The sequence below is a fragment of the Dendrobium catenatum genome, unplaced genomic scaffold, assembly GCF_001605985.2.
Source record: "Dendrobium catenatum unplaced genomic scaffold, ASM160598v2 fragScaff_scaffold_932, whole genome shotgun sequence".
Taxonomy (NCBI): domain Eukaryota; kingdom Viridiplantae; phylum Streptophyta; class Magnoliopsida; order Asparagales; family Orchidaceae; genus Dendrobium; species Dendrobium catenatum.
Genome location: NW_021319394.1, coordinates 479,668 through 495,947, shown reverse-complemented (window position 1 = coordinate 495,947; position 16,280 = coordinate 479,668). Strand labels below are relative to the sequence as shown.

At 33.5% G+C, this 16,280-nt stretch overlaps 2 protein-coding genes and 1 long non-coding RNA gene across 4 annotated transcripts in view; 1 reads left to right on the top strand and 2 right to left on the bottom strand.

The window, feature by feature from the left end:
* Positions 1-586: 586 nt before the first annotated feature.
* Positions 587-1,785, bottom strand: LOC110102546 (copper transport protein CCH). 2 transcript variants are annotated; one of them, XM_020830915.2, is made up of 4 exons: positions 1,660-1,785; positions 1,481-1,565; positions 1,008-1,382; positions 587-977 (listed from the first exon to the last, which is right to left on the bottom strand). In XM_020830915.2, exons 1-4 carry the CDS (start codon positions 1,675-1,677, stop codon positions 799-801), a joined length of 657 nt encoding a protein of 218 aa, XP_020686574.1. In that variant the 5' UTR covers positions 1,678-1,785; the 3' UTR covers positions 587-798. The 2 variants fall into 2 exon arrangements, with proteins under 2 accessions (XP_020686574.1, XP_028553275.1); XM_028697442.1 differs by having other exon boundaries at positions 587-932; positions 1,039-1,382.
* On the top strand, positions 1,163-2,540 carry LOC114580301. The gene is made up of 2 exons (XR_003701662.1): positions 1,163-1,319; positions 1,389-2,540. It is a non-coding gene; the product is annotated as an uncharacterized LOC114580301 (long non-coding RNA).
* Positions 2,541-8,645: 6,105 nt separating this feature from the next.
* The window catches only part of LOC110102526 (zinc finger CCCH domain-containing protein 45), a 49,076-nt gene continuing 41,441 nt past the window's right edge, over positions 8,646-16,280 (bottom strand). Inside the window, exon 7 of the mRNA XM_020830892.2 lies at positions 8,646-9,885. Coding sequence (XP_020686551.1) covers positions 8,995-9,885 — 891 coding nt within the window. The 3' untranslated portion in view covers positions 8,646-8,994. The remainder of the gene's footprint in view (positions 9,886-16,280) is intronic.

Here is a 16,280-nt window from a genome sequence, read left to right as displayed (position 1 = left end):
TTCAACCGTATACATCATTTAAGACCATGAAACAAGATCATCATGAGAGTTCTATGGTGGTCTTCAAAATAAGCTTAAGAATCAATTTTATGTCTTATGACTTTTAGGCTTCGTTTGGGACAGCTTTTTTATTGCTTCTTAAAATAACTTTTTAGTTAAAAAATTAAAATTTTTATACTAAAAAGATGCTTTAAGAAGCAATAAAAAAGTAGTCCCAAATGAAGCCTTAATTTAAGAAAAAATTCAGTATAGTCTCCTGACTCTTTGTATGTAGTCAATTTAGACTTAGAGAATCATATATTTCCAACTTTCTCTCTCGTCTATATAGATCAATATAGTCAATCAAACAAAAATTAATAGAAATTGAGATACAAAATTGATCTCAATTTAGTACATCGAATATACAAAACTTATCCTAATTTAGTCCCTTGAGGAATATTTGAAATCATGTTTTTTAGCAGATAGACTAAATATGAGAAATGTGATATTTTGAGATTAAATTGACCACATATGAATAATTGGGACTATTTTGATATTTTTTCCTTATTGAATTTAGTTAGATTAACTTGCATGCATAACAACATTCTCAAAAGATCCTTAAGAGTTGATGGCACATGTTGAATGTTTTCTACTTTCATAATCTAAGCATCTAATTCTCTTTTATCCACTTACACAACTTGTATTATCTCTATCTTTTATCCTCTACATTATTTTATTCCTAATGACAATACCTTCCTGAATCAAAACGTAAAGAAGTGTTGCTCTGGCTCACAAGTGTCCAAGTCCTTGTCTTTCACCTTATACTATCGTGCAAGCATTTGGGTTCTCTTCGCTGAACATAGAAGTAATGTGGCCTCCATCTCCACTAAGTTGTTTGTGGTAATAATCAGGTCCCTCTGACCTTTGAGGAGCTTCCCTGTTGTAAAGATATTCTGTAATGGAGGAAGAAGGTCTGTAATTGCTGTAACTGTGAATAAGATAATGTGGGCTGGCATTCCACTGTTCCCTATAGTTATCGTTGTGAGGGTAGTGATGAACCATATGGATTTCTCCCGCAGCTTTAGGCTTTGAAGTGGATGCCTCATTGGATTCAGGCACTGGCTTGACATCTGGGCCCTTGTTTTCTGCAGGTGTGGTTTCTTTGGGTGGATCCAATGGTGGTGCGGCCTCAATTGGGGCTTGATTAGTTGATTCAGTGCTGTTTGCTTCCTGTTCAGCTGGTGGAGTCTCTGAGCTGCTCGGCTCGGTGGTAGCCTCTGCGGGCGTGCAAATAGTGGCAATCTTTCTTGTCTTCTTAATGGCCTTCACAATCTTTTCAGGTTCTACTCTACCCACCACTGTCAACTTTTGATGAGCTACATCGATGTATACTTCATATATGCCTGCAGGAGTTGATTCAAATTCAGAACTTGAAAGAGAGAGAGTGAGAGAAAGAAAGAGAAAACAAAACTGTTTTAGGTGGAGAAGAATGATTGATCACCATCAAGGTTATGCAAAGCTCTTTTAATCTTCTGCACGCAGCCATTGCAGTCCATTCGGACGAAGAACTCAGTCACTTGAGCTTTCTGCAAATTCATAGCAAAGCTTAGAATCCAAACCTTCAAGTTTTCAGCCAGATCGTTTGATTGAATGGAGTAGAATTGAGAATGAGCGACTTACTCTCTGTTCTGTATCCATGGATGCATCAGGAAGTAGAGGAAAGATGGCTCTTTATAGATTGTAAAATAATCGAAGGTTGGATGCTACTTTATATATGATGGATGGAATATTTGAAAGGTAAAAGACGTTGGCCACACCATGGAATCAATAGGAGAGTAATTGGGGAAGAAAGTGATAAGAGGGACCCCTTTGGGCCACTTTCATTGCTTTTATTTGAGTTGCTATTGTGGTTGCTTTTGGGGAAAATTATTGCGTGTGGAGTTCGGATTCGTCCAGAGACAAATCCGGACGTGCCACGACACCCGGGGCCCGGTGCATCCGGGTGACGTGAAGAATCTGGATTCGCCTCAGAACGATTCAGACGCCGTACGCAATAATCTCTGGCAAGAGATGAAGGGGGGAGGTGCTTGTTTGTATTATACAAACCAAAAAAGATTTGCTTTATTGTGGCTAATGTTTGATTGATTTATAATTGGAATATCCTGGCTGGCCATAGAGATTAAAAGGGGCACGATCATGGCTCTGGGTCAAAAAGAAAGTGTCACTTTTGATGAAGGATATCTACTTTTCAAGCATCTCCCATGGGAAAGAAAAGCATTTTTCCTTGTTGTTGGTGATCTAGATATGCAAGATTAGCAAAAAAAAGTGCTGGATTCCATTTTTTTTCTTCTTGTCAGAAGGGCAATAAGCTGCAATTTAAAGTCCTTAATTGTGAAATTCTGTAATGTGTGTGGGCAGATTAGTCTCTTATTAGACAATTCATTTACTCTAATTATATCAACCATAGGGTGCTTGTTCATCCCAGTAATTCATGTGCTATGATTATTTGTATTTTGATTTTGTTTTAATTATTTTCTTAATTTTATGACTAATAATTGATAATATTTAGCTACTATAAATATATACCTTCTCTTGTAGTTTGGAAGAGGAATATAAGATTCAAGTTTTCTTGTCCTTACTGTCTCTCATTGTTAACATGGTATCAGATCTCCATTGTTATTCCCTTTGTTACGAGGATTTCTAAATCATGTGTTGCAACTTCATTGAGACTTTACGATACTTTACTCAATTCGTTGGCTCCTTAACAAATATTAATTATAATTGTTGCGTACTGGAATATTTGTGATGGTAGAGAAGTATAAGTTTAACGTCTTGGCCTTGTATGAAGTTCCAGCACACAATCAGATAAATTTTTTTAATGAATTCACTAGTGTTTGCATTTGATTACAAATAAGGCCCTTCATTGGAGGGAAGGCATTGACTTGATGTAACAAATATACATCATATAGAATGCATTACATGGTAGAAATTGGAAGAATCAGAATTGATATATTCATTTGTATTTTCAAGACGTTCAGTTCAACTATAAATTTATTGAAATCGGAGTTCAGATGATCCCATATTTAATTATTAAAGTTTCCAACTTGATTTTGCCTCGAGATTTGTGACCGATCAAGATAAATTTTTGATGATATATCAATAATATATGTCGCAACTTCGTCCATGGTTATAACAGCACTCTTGAAAGATTTTCTCAAATATAATTTACTAGGCATACTCTGAATGGGCAAGATGATCTCCATCAATGATTATTATCTCACAAGTGCAACATTTCCTTCTAAAAAAGAAAATTCAAAATTCAGAACATGATGATTGTTAAATAATATGATAATGTATTAGCTCATTAACGCTATATAAAATAAAATTGGTCAAAATTTAATATTAATCAATAATATGAACTGTGATATTCAATACTAATAATACTCTTAGAAGATATTGACAACAATTGAATATATTTAAAGAATACCTAATTATAGAGAATAATTATTTGGAGTGATTTAAATGGACATATAGGTTATAATAGGATGTACTATTTAATAATTTATGATGGGCATGAAATATGATATATAGTTGTAATAGCACAAGCTCTACTTGATTTCTTAGCTACATGTGGTCTTGATTATAACTAGCACACTTTTTAAGAAATGAATTCATTTAGGCTTCATTTCAGACAGCTTTTTTACTGCTTTTTAAAGCAAATTTTTAGTACAAAATTTTTAACTCAAGAATCTGTTTTTTTTTTAAATTGCTCTTGAAAGCAGTATGAAAACATTTGTTGTGATTGTTTAATATACGTATAATAGAGCATATATCAGTATTAAAAGTATATATAGGCTAGTCAAAAGGTTCCTAATAAGGGTGTAAACGAGTCGAGTCAAGCTCAATGCACAACTAGGTTAAGCTTGGCTCGCTTCTTTTATAATTGGCTCAAACTTGAGCTCATGTACAAAGCTTGAACTTAATTGAGTGATGATTGCTAAGCTTGAGATCAACTAGAGAGCTAAAGCATGGCTTGATATTTGAGCTTTGTTGATTCAAAAATTCTAGAAATTTTGTAGTATGAATCCATAATATACAACTAAAAATTGGCTTGGAATTTTTAACAATCATTTTATCTATTGGAAAGTCAAATATGGCTTTTAAATTTCTTTTGTAAATAAAATTGTTGATGCTACACAAGAATGAAGTTAATGAGGTTGATTTGGCTCAACAACTTACATAGAGTAAAAATTAAGAAAATCAGATTAAAAAACTACCCAATATTTAACAACAATATATCAAATCCTCAAGTTCAAAAATAGTTGAACTTGCTTGAAATTACTTCTCAATTACATAATGCATCATATAATATCATATCAAGGAGATTTCCCCTTTTGCATTTTTTTTATATTACATATGTGATAAAATTAGCATAAGCGTGAAAGGGTTGGAGTAGCTCCAATGCAATATAAGATTAGAGAGGGTCATCTTAAATAATTTGGTCACATAAAACAGATGCCTTCCAATGACCCGGTTATGAGAGTAGATGTATTAGATTTATCTTATATTAAGAAAGATAGAGGTAGACATAAAAACACTTGGTTAGTAAATATTATAAATGACCTTTTTTATTAGATTTAAATGAGAATTTGACCCTTAATATAATACAATGGAGAAAAATGATTCATGTAGCATACTCCACGGTTGGATCAAGGCTAAATGTTTTTGTACATATGTGATAAAATTATACCAACCACTATAATTACTTGCCGCACCATATTGACCGACTTTAATACCATTTCTTGCACTATTTGTACCGATTGTTCCAATTCAAAAAGATGTCACGTTCACCTTCACTTTATGATTTAGAATTTCAGGCACATCTTCTTATAACTTGTTTAACAAACTTCATACAAATGAAACATTCATTATACTTTAATCTCATCTATAAATCATATGATGTACAAAGTTAATCCAAACAAATTTATTCTAGGATATGCAAAGTTTAAACATTTAAGATTGAGCTTGTTCATAAGGATTCTCAATCTCTAGATTCATTGACTCACTAATGAATCTCCTTGTAATACATCATATAATTCTCAACATCTTTCTCACAAATTTCAAGCATAAAATAATATAAATCAAACAATACAACTCATTAAGAAACCTCTTTCAATAATAGATAAATGAAAAGATGATTTTCTTTGAAGGCATCTATAATACAGACATATTTTTCAAATATGAATGATAAATGATTTTAAACTCTACAAGATTAATTACAGGTAATTGTGTTATGTAGTGCTCAAAGCAAAAAACATTTATACATTCCCACCAATTACAGTACAAGTTAAAGCATATTAATTATAAACTCAATTTTTTGATTTCTTGACAATTAAATCATCAACAACAATGAAGCCTTTATCCCGCTACGTGGGGTCGGCTACATGAATCCTTTTTATCTAATGTGTCATGTTAAGAGTCAAATTATCATTTAAATTTAAAAATAAAATGTCATTTCTAATATTTTATATCCAAAATTTTTTAGGCCTACCTCAACCTTCCCTAACATAGGCTTAATCCAATACATCTACTCTCCTAACTAGGTCATCGAAAGGTCGACATTTTATGTGTCCAAACCATCTAAGGTGACTCTCTCTATTCTTTTCTGCCATTGATGCTACTCCAACATTTTCATGTACATACTCATTTCACATTTTATATCTAAGAATGAAGCAACTCATCCACCTGAGCATCCTCATATTTGTAACACCTAACTTTATTTTATGCTTCTCTTTTAATGGTCAACATTATGCGACCTAAAACATTGCAGGCCTCACCACCATCTTGTAAAATTTTCCCTTAAGTTTGAGGGCCACTTTCTATCACACAATAGGCCCGATGCATTCCTCCACTTCAACCATCCAACTTGAATTCTACTAAAAATATCCCCATCTATTTCAAAATCACTTTGAACAATATAGCCAAGATATCTAAAACATGTACTCTTATTAATAACTTAATCAACCAAAGCTACAACCCCTCACTAGATCTATTACTACTAAAATTACACTTCATGTGTTCAATTTTAGATCAATTCAAACAAAAACCTTCGGACTCTAAGGTTGACCTCCATAATTCAAGTTTTCTTTCAATCCCTCTCTAGTTTTATCAACAAGAAGAATATTATCATCAAAAAGCATACACTATGGAATATCCTATTATAAATTTTTAGTAAGAACATCCTTGACTAAAGCAAACAGACATGGGTTTAAAGCTATCTTGATGTAATCCAACTGAAATAGGAAAATACTTGGTCAAACCATCATGTAGTTGAACCACATGTAAAGCTCATGTATACATATCATTGATGGCTTGAATATAATCATTATTAATTCCTTTCTTTTCTATAACTCCCTAAAGGACATCTCTAAGAACGTTATCACATGCTTTCTCTAAATCAATAAATAACAAATGTAGATCCTCTTTATCTCTTTATACTTCTCCATCAAACCTCTCGAAAAATATGTAGCTTTCATAATAGACCTATCCGACATAATCCAAATTGATTCTGAGAAACATTAGTATCATGTCTTAACCTCTGCTCAATAAATCTCTCTCATAGTTTTAAAGTATGACACATTAACTTAACTCCTCTATAATTCACTCTTGTGCATCATATTTACTCTTAAAAATAGGAATCAACACAATTCTTCTCCACTCATATGATATCTTTTTAGTCTTCAAATAATATTGAAAAGTTTTGTAAGTCAAAAAATTCATTTATCTCCTAAGCATTTTAATACTTTTATTGGAATATCTTCAAGTCCAACAATTTTTTCATACTTTATTTTCTTTGAGGCTTCTCTAACTTCGATTTTACTAATATGAGGATAAAAATAAAAATTTCTATTTTTCGCAATCTTCATTAAAAAACTTATCAAAATATCTCATCCACCTTTGTTAAATATTCTCTTATAATAAAATCACTTTTTATATTTATCCTTAATGCATTTCACTTAAATTAAATCCATACATTTCATATCTCTTTGTTTGGCTAGCTTATACATACATCTTTTACTCTCCTTAATATCTAATATATCATATAAATCATTAAAAGTTAAATTATTTGCATCACATATTACTTTCTTAGATTCCTTATGGGCCCCCTTTATATATTTCCCAATTTTTTAAGATTTTCCATCAAAATTAATTGTTATAACAAGTTACTTATTTTTTATCTTTTCATGCACATTTTGATTCCACCAAAATTCATGTTTATTATTAGGAGCTTTTCTTTTTGATACTCAAAGCACATCATTTGCAACATTATTAATATCACTAAATTTTTTTTTCACATAACATTAACTTTTCATGCACAATCAAAATCTTAAAATATTAAATCTTACTCTGAAAAATATTTTTGATAGTGCTCTTTAAATGCCCCCATCTAATCCTAGGACAAAATTTTATTTTATTTTTCATATTCCACCATTCATCTTAGAGTCCAAAGATTAATAAACAATTTTAGATACATAAACTTTCACTCGGAATAACTATATAACCTTTACAATCTATACGAACTATTTTTTTTATTAAAAAATAATCAATATAATTTTTTTTATATCCATTCTTATAAGTGATAAAGTGCTCCTTTCTTTTCATAAGGTATTAGTTAGTAATCACAAAATCATAAGATAAAAGCAAAATCTAATGTAGTCCTAGAACTTCATTAGTCACTACAAACCTATATCAACCATAAATACTTTTATAATATTCTACCACTCTATCAACATGTTCAAATCTTCTCCAATAAAAACTCCTTTAAGATGTCATTTTTTTATTAGTTCTTTCAAGTTATTCCAAATATATAATTTTAAGTACTTATTCAAATTTATTTGAGAAGCATAAACACTTATAATGTTAATATATTATCTTATCATCAATAGCAATCTTTAAAACGATAATTCTATCTCCATTCTATTAATTTCTACAATATTATCCTTCGAACTATTATCTATAATAACATACACATCATTTCTAATATGACTCATACCCGAATACTATAATTTAAATGACAAACTATCAATCTCCTTAACCTTCTCATTAACCCATTTAATTTTCTAAAAGCAAGCAAAGCAGCAAACACTTAAGCTCAATTTCATTAAACTTTTTTCACCATTTTCACAAGCACATTAATATAAACGTGGAAATAGCCTAAGTACATGCATCAAGATGTACTCTCAACAATAGATTCATGCACGCAATTAGATAAACTCTTCACATAAATTTAAAGGGGCCTAAACCCTTAACATTGCATGTCTTTTTATTATTTTTTTTTTCAAAATGACTATTGATTCTTTTTTTATCCATGTATTGATAATACTTTATATGTAATTGTGGATTCTATAAGTTTGTAATCACCTTTTGAAAAAGAAATTTTGATTACTCTCTCTTGAGATATTATTCTATGCAGACACCAGACGGAAGAATCAAACACTTCTGCTTGGTACCGCGCTCGATATACTTTTGGGATGATGTGACACATTTTTATTGACTTCTGGACGACGTCCGGACTCCGCACAGAATAATTTACTCTTTCATACGGTGCTAGGTAGCTAATACTTCAGTAAGGTTGAGTAAGATCTTTCTTTCAGTGTGAAAAAGAGTTAGGTACATCATTGGAGAATAAACAATTAAACTATGACGTTTATCTTTGAAAGTGTTCCACGAACCATTAGCTTCTGGTTCTGGCTACAAGTTCCTAAACTCTAAGCACACGAAAATACAATAATGTTTTAGCAAACTTTACAGACTAACAAAAAAAGACAAAAACGGAGTAAGAAAAAGTTTACTTGTACATATGAGCTCTCTTCTGAGGATATGCATACATCACTGCAAGCAGATTATCCTGATACTACAGATTAGAACTAAAGAGAGTTGCAGGACAACAAATTGTATAACTAATGACATTCAAATAAATAAAGGAAAAAAAAAAGTGTATGGTAGTCAATTTTATCAATGGTTTGAAGCTTCAATAAAAGGGGCCTCCCAATGATCTGCTACAGGTTCCCCTTCTGATCCGCGCCGCTTCTTACTGTTTTCGCCATGTCTTGACCTTCTGGGAGCTGGCTCATCCTCGCTTTCACTCTCATCATTCGTGTATCGGTTAACCGCACCAAACCTGTCCTCATTTGGAGCCCTCGATCCATGTTGATACCCCACCTCATCATCTTGACCCGCGGTCTCCTGACCTCTGTTTCCTTGATCTGATCCAGATTCGTATCTTTCACTGGCAGGTCTCCTTTGCTCCCTCTTTGTAGCCCAGTTGTTGGGCGGAGGCGGATGGAGGAAAGGTGGGATGCCAATGGGACGATTGGGTCGGCCAACACCAGCCATTGGTATCCCGCCCATGAATGCTCGGCCCGCACCCATTATCATTCCCAGTCCACCCATAGGAAAGTAACCAGGCTGGGGCGGCCGACCCGGAAACCCTAAACCAGGCATAGGACCTGCTCCAGAGAAGTCGCCAGAAAATCTTGGGCCACCATATGGAGGGAAAACCCTGGGCGGTCCTCCAAAAATATCTGGTGCACCAAAGCCCTCGTGACCAACAGCTCCATAACCGAATCCATCTACACCCATCATCACAGGAGGGAAGCCTCGGATGCCAAGAACTGGTCTTCCTCCCCGTGCTAGTTGCATGGCAGGTTGCCAAAACATCCCTCTTCCTCTTCCTCTTCCTTGGAGGCTGACTAAACTATCATCCTCTTCATCACTCTCATCCTCCTCCTCTTCTTCATTGTCATCAAACAACACAATATCTGGATTTTCGGCTGTATCATCGGCGTTGCTGGCACCCTTTGCTTTCTCTTCCTCGCGTTTAGATTCCGCAGCAATCAGCATTTGCTGGACCATGATTGAATTTCAACATCATCATTTTGAGAAATTTAATAGCAGGAATATAATAGCATTGAAGAAGATTGACAAACTCTTAAGAAAAAAGACCATGATCATGATAGGAAACACTTGTAGATCTCAAGTATTTACTATCAATCTTCGGAAAACAGCGAGAAACTCTTTCAAACTCCAATGAAAATCAAGAAAAACAGAAGATTTTATCGCAAAAATCAACTAACGGAAGAAAAACAAACAAGATACAAGTGATCCTCAATTTGAGAGGATGATCAATCTCTACCAATCTCTAGACGCCGCTAGAGCCCAAGACAAACTAAGAGATCTCAAATTTCAGCCAAATTCAATATGCTCTAATCCTAGGAAAACAAACTATTTAATGCATACAAATCAAAAGGAAATCCCTAAACAGTCCCTAAATTCAAATTTCCCTCTCAAATCCCTCAAAATTCCTTCCAAAACTGCTCTTTGGAACCCGTCGGCTCATGCGGCTTGTACAGGAGGCGAAACTCCGCCATTTCGTGCACGGGTTGGTCCCGTTGGACCGATTGGACCGGTCTAACGGATCATTAGGTCGCTCAAAAAATACATCAATTTCTTTCAGATGCATAAGAAAAACAATGGTATGATGTATTTTCCGAACTTCTTACTATTTTGAAGAAGCAAAACGCAAAAGCATGAGTCATTGAATTCCTATTGCCCACAAGGCATAAACCAAAAGATGAATCCTTGTACGATATGCTCATTTAATTGTGTTAAAAAGCTATTGTTATGGATTCCAGTTGCTGCAAACACAAGCACAACCAAACATGCACGAACCAACTCAATCACCCACAGACGGGCTAAAATCCTTAATTATTTATAGCAATTCTCTAATATTGTTTAAATGGTATGCAGTTTGTAACAAGAAGGCAACTCAAACGCAGTAAAATGAATTTCCTTTCAAATATATCGTAGTAAACATTAGGCAATTATGGCAATTAACAATTACATATTCAATTATGTGAACGTTTGGTCACCTGTGTTCAATAATATGAAAATACCTAAAAATTAAAAAATCCAGTTATGGCAATTAACAATTTTCTTGTATGCGCATAAGCAAATAATAAAACTGCTAAACTAAAAACAGGATACTCAAATTTAAATGTACAAATAAAAAATCACAAAACTTGACAAATAACGACAATGAATAAAAAAACGAACTACGCATTTTAGGAGAATCGATTGACTGCAGTCTTAAATATGGCATAATATCTACATAATGTTCAGAAATTATATGGCTATGTGGACTTCTATCTGAACTTGATTTAAATTAAAAAAAAAAAGTCACTTCCTACAAGCTAACAATACCACTATCATCCAAACTATTTCTAATTATTGATCTCATTTTTTACTGACTGTTGGCTCAAGAAAAACGACGCATCGGCATGAATCCCGCTTTGCAGACATAGGATTTTATTCCCTTTAAATCAAATTATAATTAATCATATTTCCACTGAGGATGGTGTCAGGGTTTAATTAGATCTGGATGCTTACTTCCCATTAGCGCAAGCACTCATAATTAACCCTCTTAACACGTAAGAGAGAACTCTCGATTAAGAATGAATAAATTTTAAGTGTTTGTCCCAATTATCGGGAAAATGGACAACAACACAATCAAGATCTTATAGTTTTGTCGTCCCGGGTATACCGTAGGTTTCAGTCTACAAACACTAACAATCATTGACCGTAGTATCTAAGGAATCTAATTAGTAGCCATGGGTTGCCTCCTCTCAGAGATCTTGAGTAGACTGAGGTGGTTAGATGTAAATTTTAGTTTTATTGAATTTTTGAAGTTTACATCTATTATTATACCAACAAATTAATTTAGTTTGAGATTTATAACTCCGTTTAGAAGTTACCCAGATGTTTAAATTGAAGTTGGTCTTACGGCTTCTATTAGTTTTAGCCCAGGTGTTTAAATTTTGGGTTGGGACTTACAACTTTCATTAAAATTATCCCATAAAGCAGGTCTTGCGGCTTCTATTAGGAGTAGTCCACTAGTGGGTCTTACAACTTAGCCATATAAACTAGGCTGACCATTTTTTAATTTTGTTAACAGGTCCTATAACTCTTTTAGAAGTTGATTGTAGGTTTAATTTGGAGTGGGACTTACTGCTCTACTCATGAGTTACCCAAAGATGGATCTTTGCAACCTAACTCTACAGCAAGTCTATCCGTGGATTTAATTATTTGGGTAGGCCTTACAGTTTCTCTTAGGAAGTTGCCTAAAAGTGAATCTTACAATCTAATCATTCAGATTAAGATATCTATTAGTTTTTGTTCGAGGGCTTGATATTTCATTTAAATTTTTTTCAAAATAATAGGTCTCACAACTCTTATTAGAATTTGCCTAGTTATTTGGGTAGGACGGGTCTTATAGCTTCCCTTTGGAAGTAGCCTAATAGTGAGTCTTACAACCTAGCCCTATAGGCTAAGATTCCCATTATTTTTTACTTATTTGTTTGAGCAGACAACAGTTGTTTGTTAGCTTGACATTAGACTACGGTTTTTAGTTATTTACTAGCTTGACACTTACTAAATAGTAGTTGTTGTGTGACACTAGTGCTTCTGTTACAGTACTTTGCTCTTTTTCTTTTCAGTGTCGTAGATTGTACTAGTAGTTACTTTATCGGTAGCCTGTTCTACTTGTTTTACTTTTTGTCTGTAGCTTAGCATAACACTTACTCTTTTTTCTGTTTTAGCATTCATTTTGATATTAATTTAATTTTGATGTAAATGAATTTTATTTGCTTGTTGCAGTAACTTGTGTTGATTCAGAGTTTAGAGGGTTTGCAATGTTTGTGAAGAGTAGAGTTTGAGAGTTTGTGAGTTTTGTATTTGAGCTGGAGAGTTTGTAGGATGTGTTGAGTTTGTTGAGTGTTTGTGAGTTGGAGAGTTCTGTAATCTGTACAAGTGCTAGAGTTTGGAGAGTTTTGAACAGGTGTCAATGTTTTAGAGAGTTTGTGAGTTGGAGAGTTTGGAGAGCTGTTATTGGTTGTATAGTATTGAGTTGTACATTCTTACTGCAAATATTATTTTTTCTGCATTTTCTTTATAATTGCATAATTAATTAATTAACTAATTAACCAAGAAAATTTTCTAGTTAATTGTATTAATTAATTAACTAATAAGAAATTTGATTGCTCACATTTAATTAATTAACAGGCTCCAAGATTTGAAACAGCTCTCAAATTTCTTTTTAATTGCTCTCAGATAATTAATTGCTCCTGGATTTTAAATTTGCTCTTGAATAATTAATTAAAATTAACTACTTAATTTTAATTAATTAACTTTAATTAATTAATTTTAATTCATCAACTAATTTTAATTAATTAATTATAATTGACCAATTAATTAATTTCAATAAATCAATTAATTTTAATTAATCAATTAACTTCAATTAATCAATTAACTTCAATTAATTAATTTCAATTATTTTTAATTAACCAACATCTTGTTGAACTTGCAAGTTTATATATGGCAAACATCTCTTGCTTTGCAGGAGATATAATTGTCTTATATCTTTCAGGAGGGGATTGAATTTATTTCATGCATTGTAGGAGAATAGAAAAATTGTCTTATGTCTTTTAGGAGGGGATTAGATTTATCTCCTGCCTTGCAAGACGATTTTCATACATAACATCTTTTTGTTTAAGTAGTTATGTGTGATTTTCTTTAAATATTGATCATTTATTGGTGGCATGTCTTTGACCTTTTAGGTTTATGAGTTAATAAGCTCCTTCCTCATACACTATTTCAATCATGAAGGATCCTTTTCAGATTGGGTCAAATTTACCATCGAGACGACGTTAAGGGATTATAGGTTTTCGGTGAACCAGAACAAGTTCACATTCTTTAAAGCTTCTAGGAAGAACCATCCGATCATGATCTCTAGTCATTCTTGCTTTGTAGGATTCTAGAATTTGTTGAGCTTGAAGTGAGTCATTCTGGTAAGTCCTTCCTCCATCTAATTAGGTTATCTACTGTAACAAAGTATAAGACCATAACAAATTATTTTATGCATCCCTAGCTCACCCTTTGACCTCCTATTCCAAGGCTAAGGTCAATGTACAATGCTACGAGAAAAGCTACATTTATGTGATGCAAATAAAACTTTAAAACAAGACTTAACGAATGCTTGTTATAAATAAATTTAGCTAGCCTATATGTTGAGTTCTACACATAAGGCAAATCCAGGTGACATCGTAGCCAACATCACCAAAGCATATCAAGTTCTAGCAAAGTAGTTGTGACATGCCCCTAGGAGAGCTTCACCTTGAAAACCCGGAGGCGAAGCTCCTTAGAAGATTGACTTTGATGCTTGGATAAACAGATTAGATATTTCAATGAATTGGATTGACGATTTTGAGATATATCACACAATCAATTTTTTTATCAAGTACACTTGATTAAAAAGGTACGAGCAACATGAACTCTGAATTGAATTCACCATATTCTTGGCAAAATTCGATGAGCTGATTTTTGTATTTGGTCAACAAACTTATAATCCAATCATCCATGTGGTTCAGTGACAATGGGTTGACTGCATTATAGTTAGCTCAAGCATAATTTGGGCATACAATAATATTTAACAATCTTTGTAAGAAAGCGAATAGACAACAGGCTGGCAAGCAATTGTGGGACATATAAAACTTCTAAGATAGATAATGATCTGTAAGGATATACAATGCCCTTCACAAAGATAGAAGAGTGCGAACCATCGGCGACAATGATAAATGGTAGAGAGGTCATTTATCATTTAGAGAGAGAAAAATAATTAACATTTAATCTGTCATTTGAGAAGAGATGCCTAAATCCAAAACACAATAAGTGAAAGAAGAGACATGCAATAGATCCATAGGAAGTGATATCATGAGATGATGAAAGAAATTTTAGAGATTATTGAAGCAATCAATCATAAGCTTATCAAGAGATAGTTGCAGGTCCAAAGGAAGCACCAAGGAGGAAGCATGGTCAGACCACTTATAGAAGAAAACGAAGTTAGTGGGGGAGTAACCAAAATTCTCCCAACAATTTTTTGGAGAGTGATTGGTGCAGATACAATAAAGGCATGGCAAAAAGGTATTATGGACAACATTGTGGCCACCATGCTGGGAAGGATGTAAAGAACATAGAAGAAAACAGTCGCAATGTTAGGGAATGTTGAGTGATACATCATTTGAGAAAGCACATAATGTTGTTAAAGATTAAAAAAAAAAATCATTCAATTTCTATCAAATAGTTAGATTAATAGTGCAAGAGTGATAGTTAAGTAACTTATCGAATTTACCTCTCAGTGTATTATAATAATAATGGATCGATATAAAAAAAAAACATATATTTTTGGTCCAGTCTTGAAATATAGAAGTTCAAGACTATTAAGCAACTTGAAAAGAACAATGTAATCGGATGCTTGATATTTTGAAAACTTGACAGTGAAATTGCTATATGGAAGAAATGCATGATTATGTTTGTTATCAGAACCAACACAATAGTAAAGGTCATCAACCACCAGAGATAATTGGTACCATTGAAGTTGACGATAGCATGAATGGTGCAGAAGCATTTCAAGTCATTAAGTGGAGACTAAAAAGTCATAACACTATATGAGAGGGTCATAAAATTCGAGAGTCAATTCAGATCATTGACAATGGTGATTCAAGAAGTGGTCATACCCTAGGATAGTAGATGACTAAATGATGACAAATAGACAATGAACGATCAGTCAGCTTGCATGTAGGGTTATGAGCAAAGGTAAGGACGTGCGAGAAGGTGAGATTGAGTGCACTTGGGAGGTAGATGAGCAGAAGAGCAAGCAAGGTTGTGGATTGAGCAAAAAATCAAGTTTTGCACAATACAAGTGAGCAGACGAAGCAATAGTTGCAACTAGAGAGAGTGTGAAAGTGTGGTAGCTAGGGGTGTAAGTGAGCTCAGCCGGCTCACGAGCCAGCTCGAGCTCGACTCGTTTATGAGCTCGTGAGCCGAGCTTATCAAGCCTCGAGCTTGAGTTCGAGCTTGACAAGGCTCGGCTCACAAGCTCGCAAGCCGGCTCGAAATTATTAAATTTAATATTTAAAAAAATTAATAATAAGCCCATAAGGATAGCTTAAATTTTCACCGGTTGAAATTTCAAAATCCCGCCTGAAATCTTCTTTTTTTTTTGGGAAAGAAGCCTAAAATCTCAAATCTCTCTCTCTCTCTCCTCTGATTTGGCCGCTCTCTTATTTGTAATAAATGCTAATGGCTAACATTCATTCTCCCTTCTGGCAAATTGAAAAAAGGGCTCAAATCTCAATAACCTCTCTCTCTCTCTCTCTCTCTCTCTCTCTCTCTCTCTCTCTCTCTCC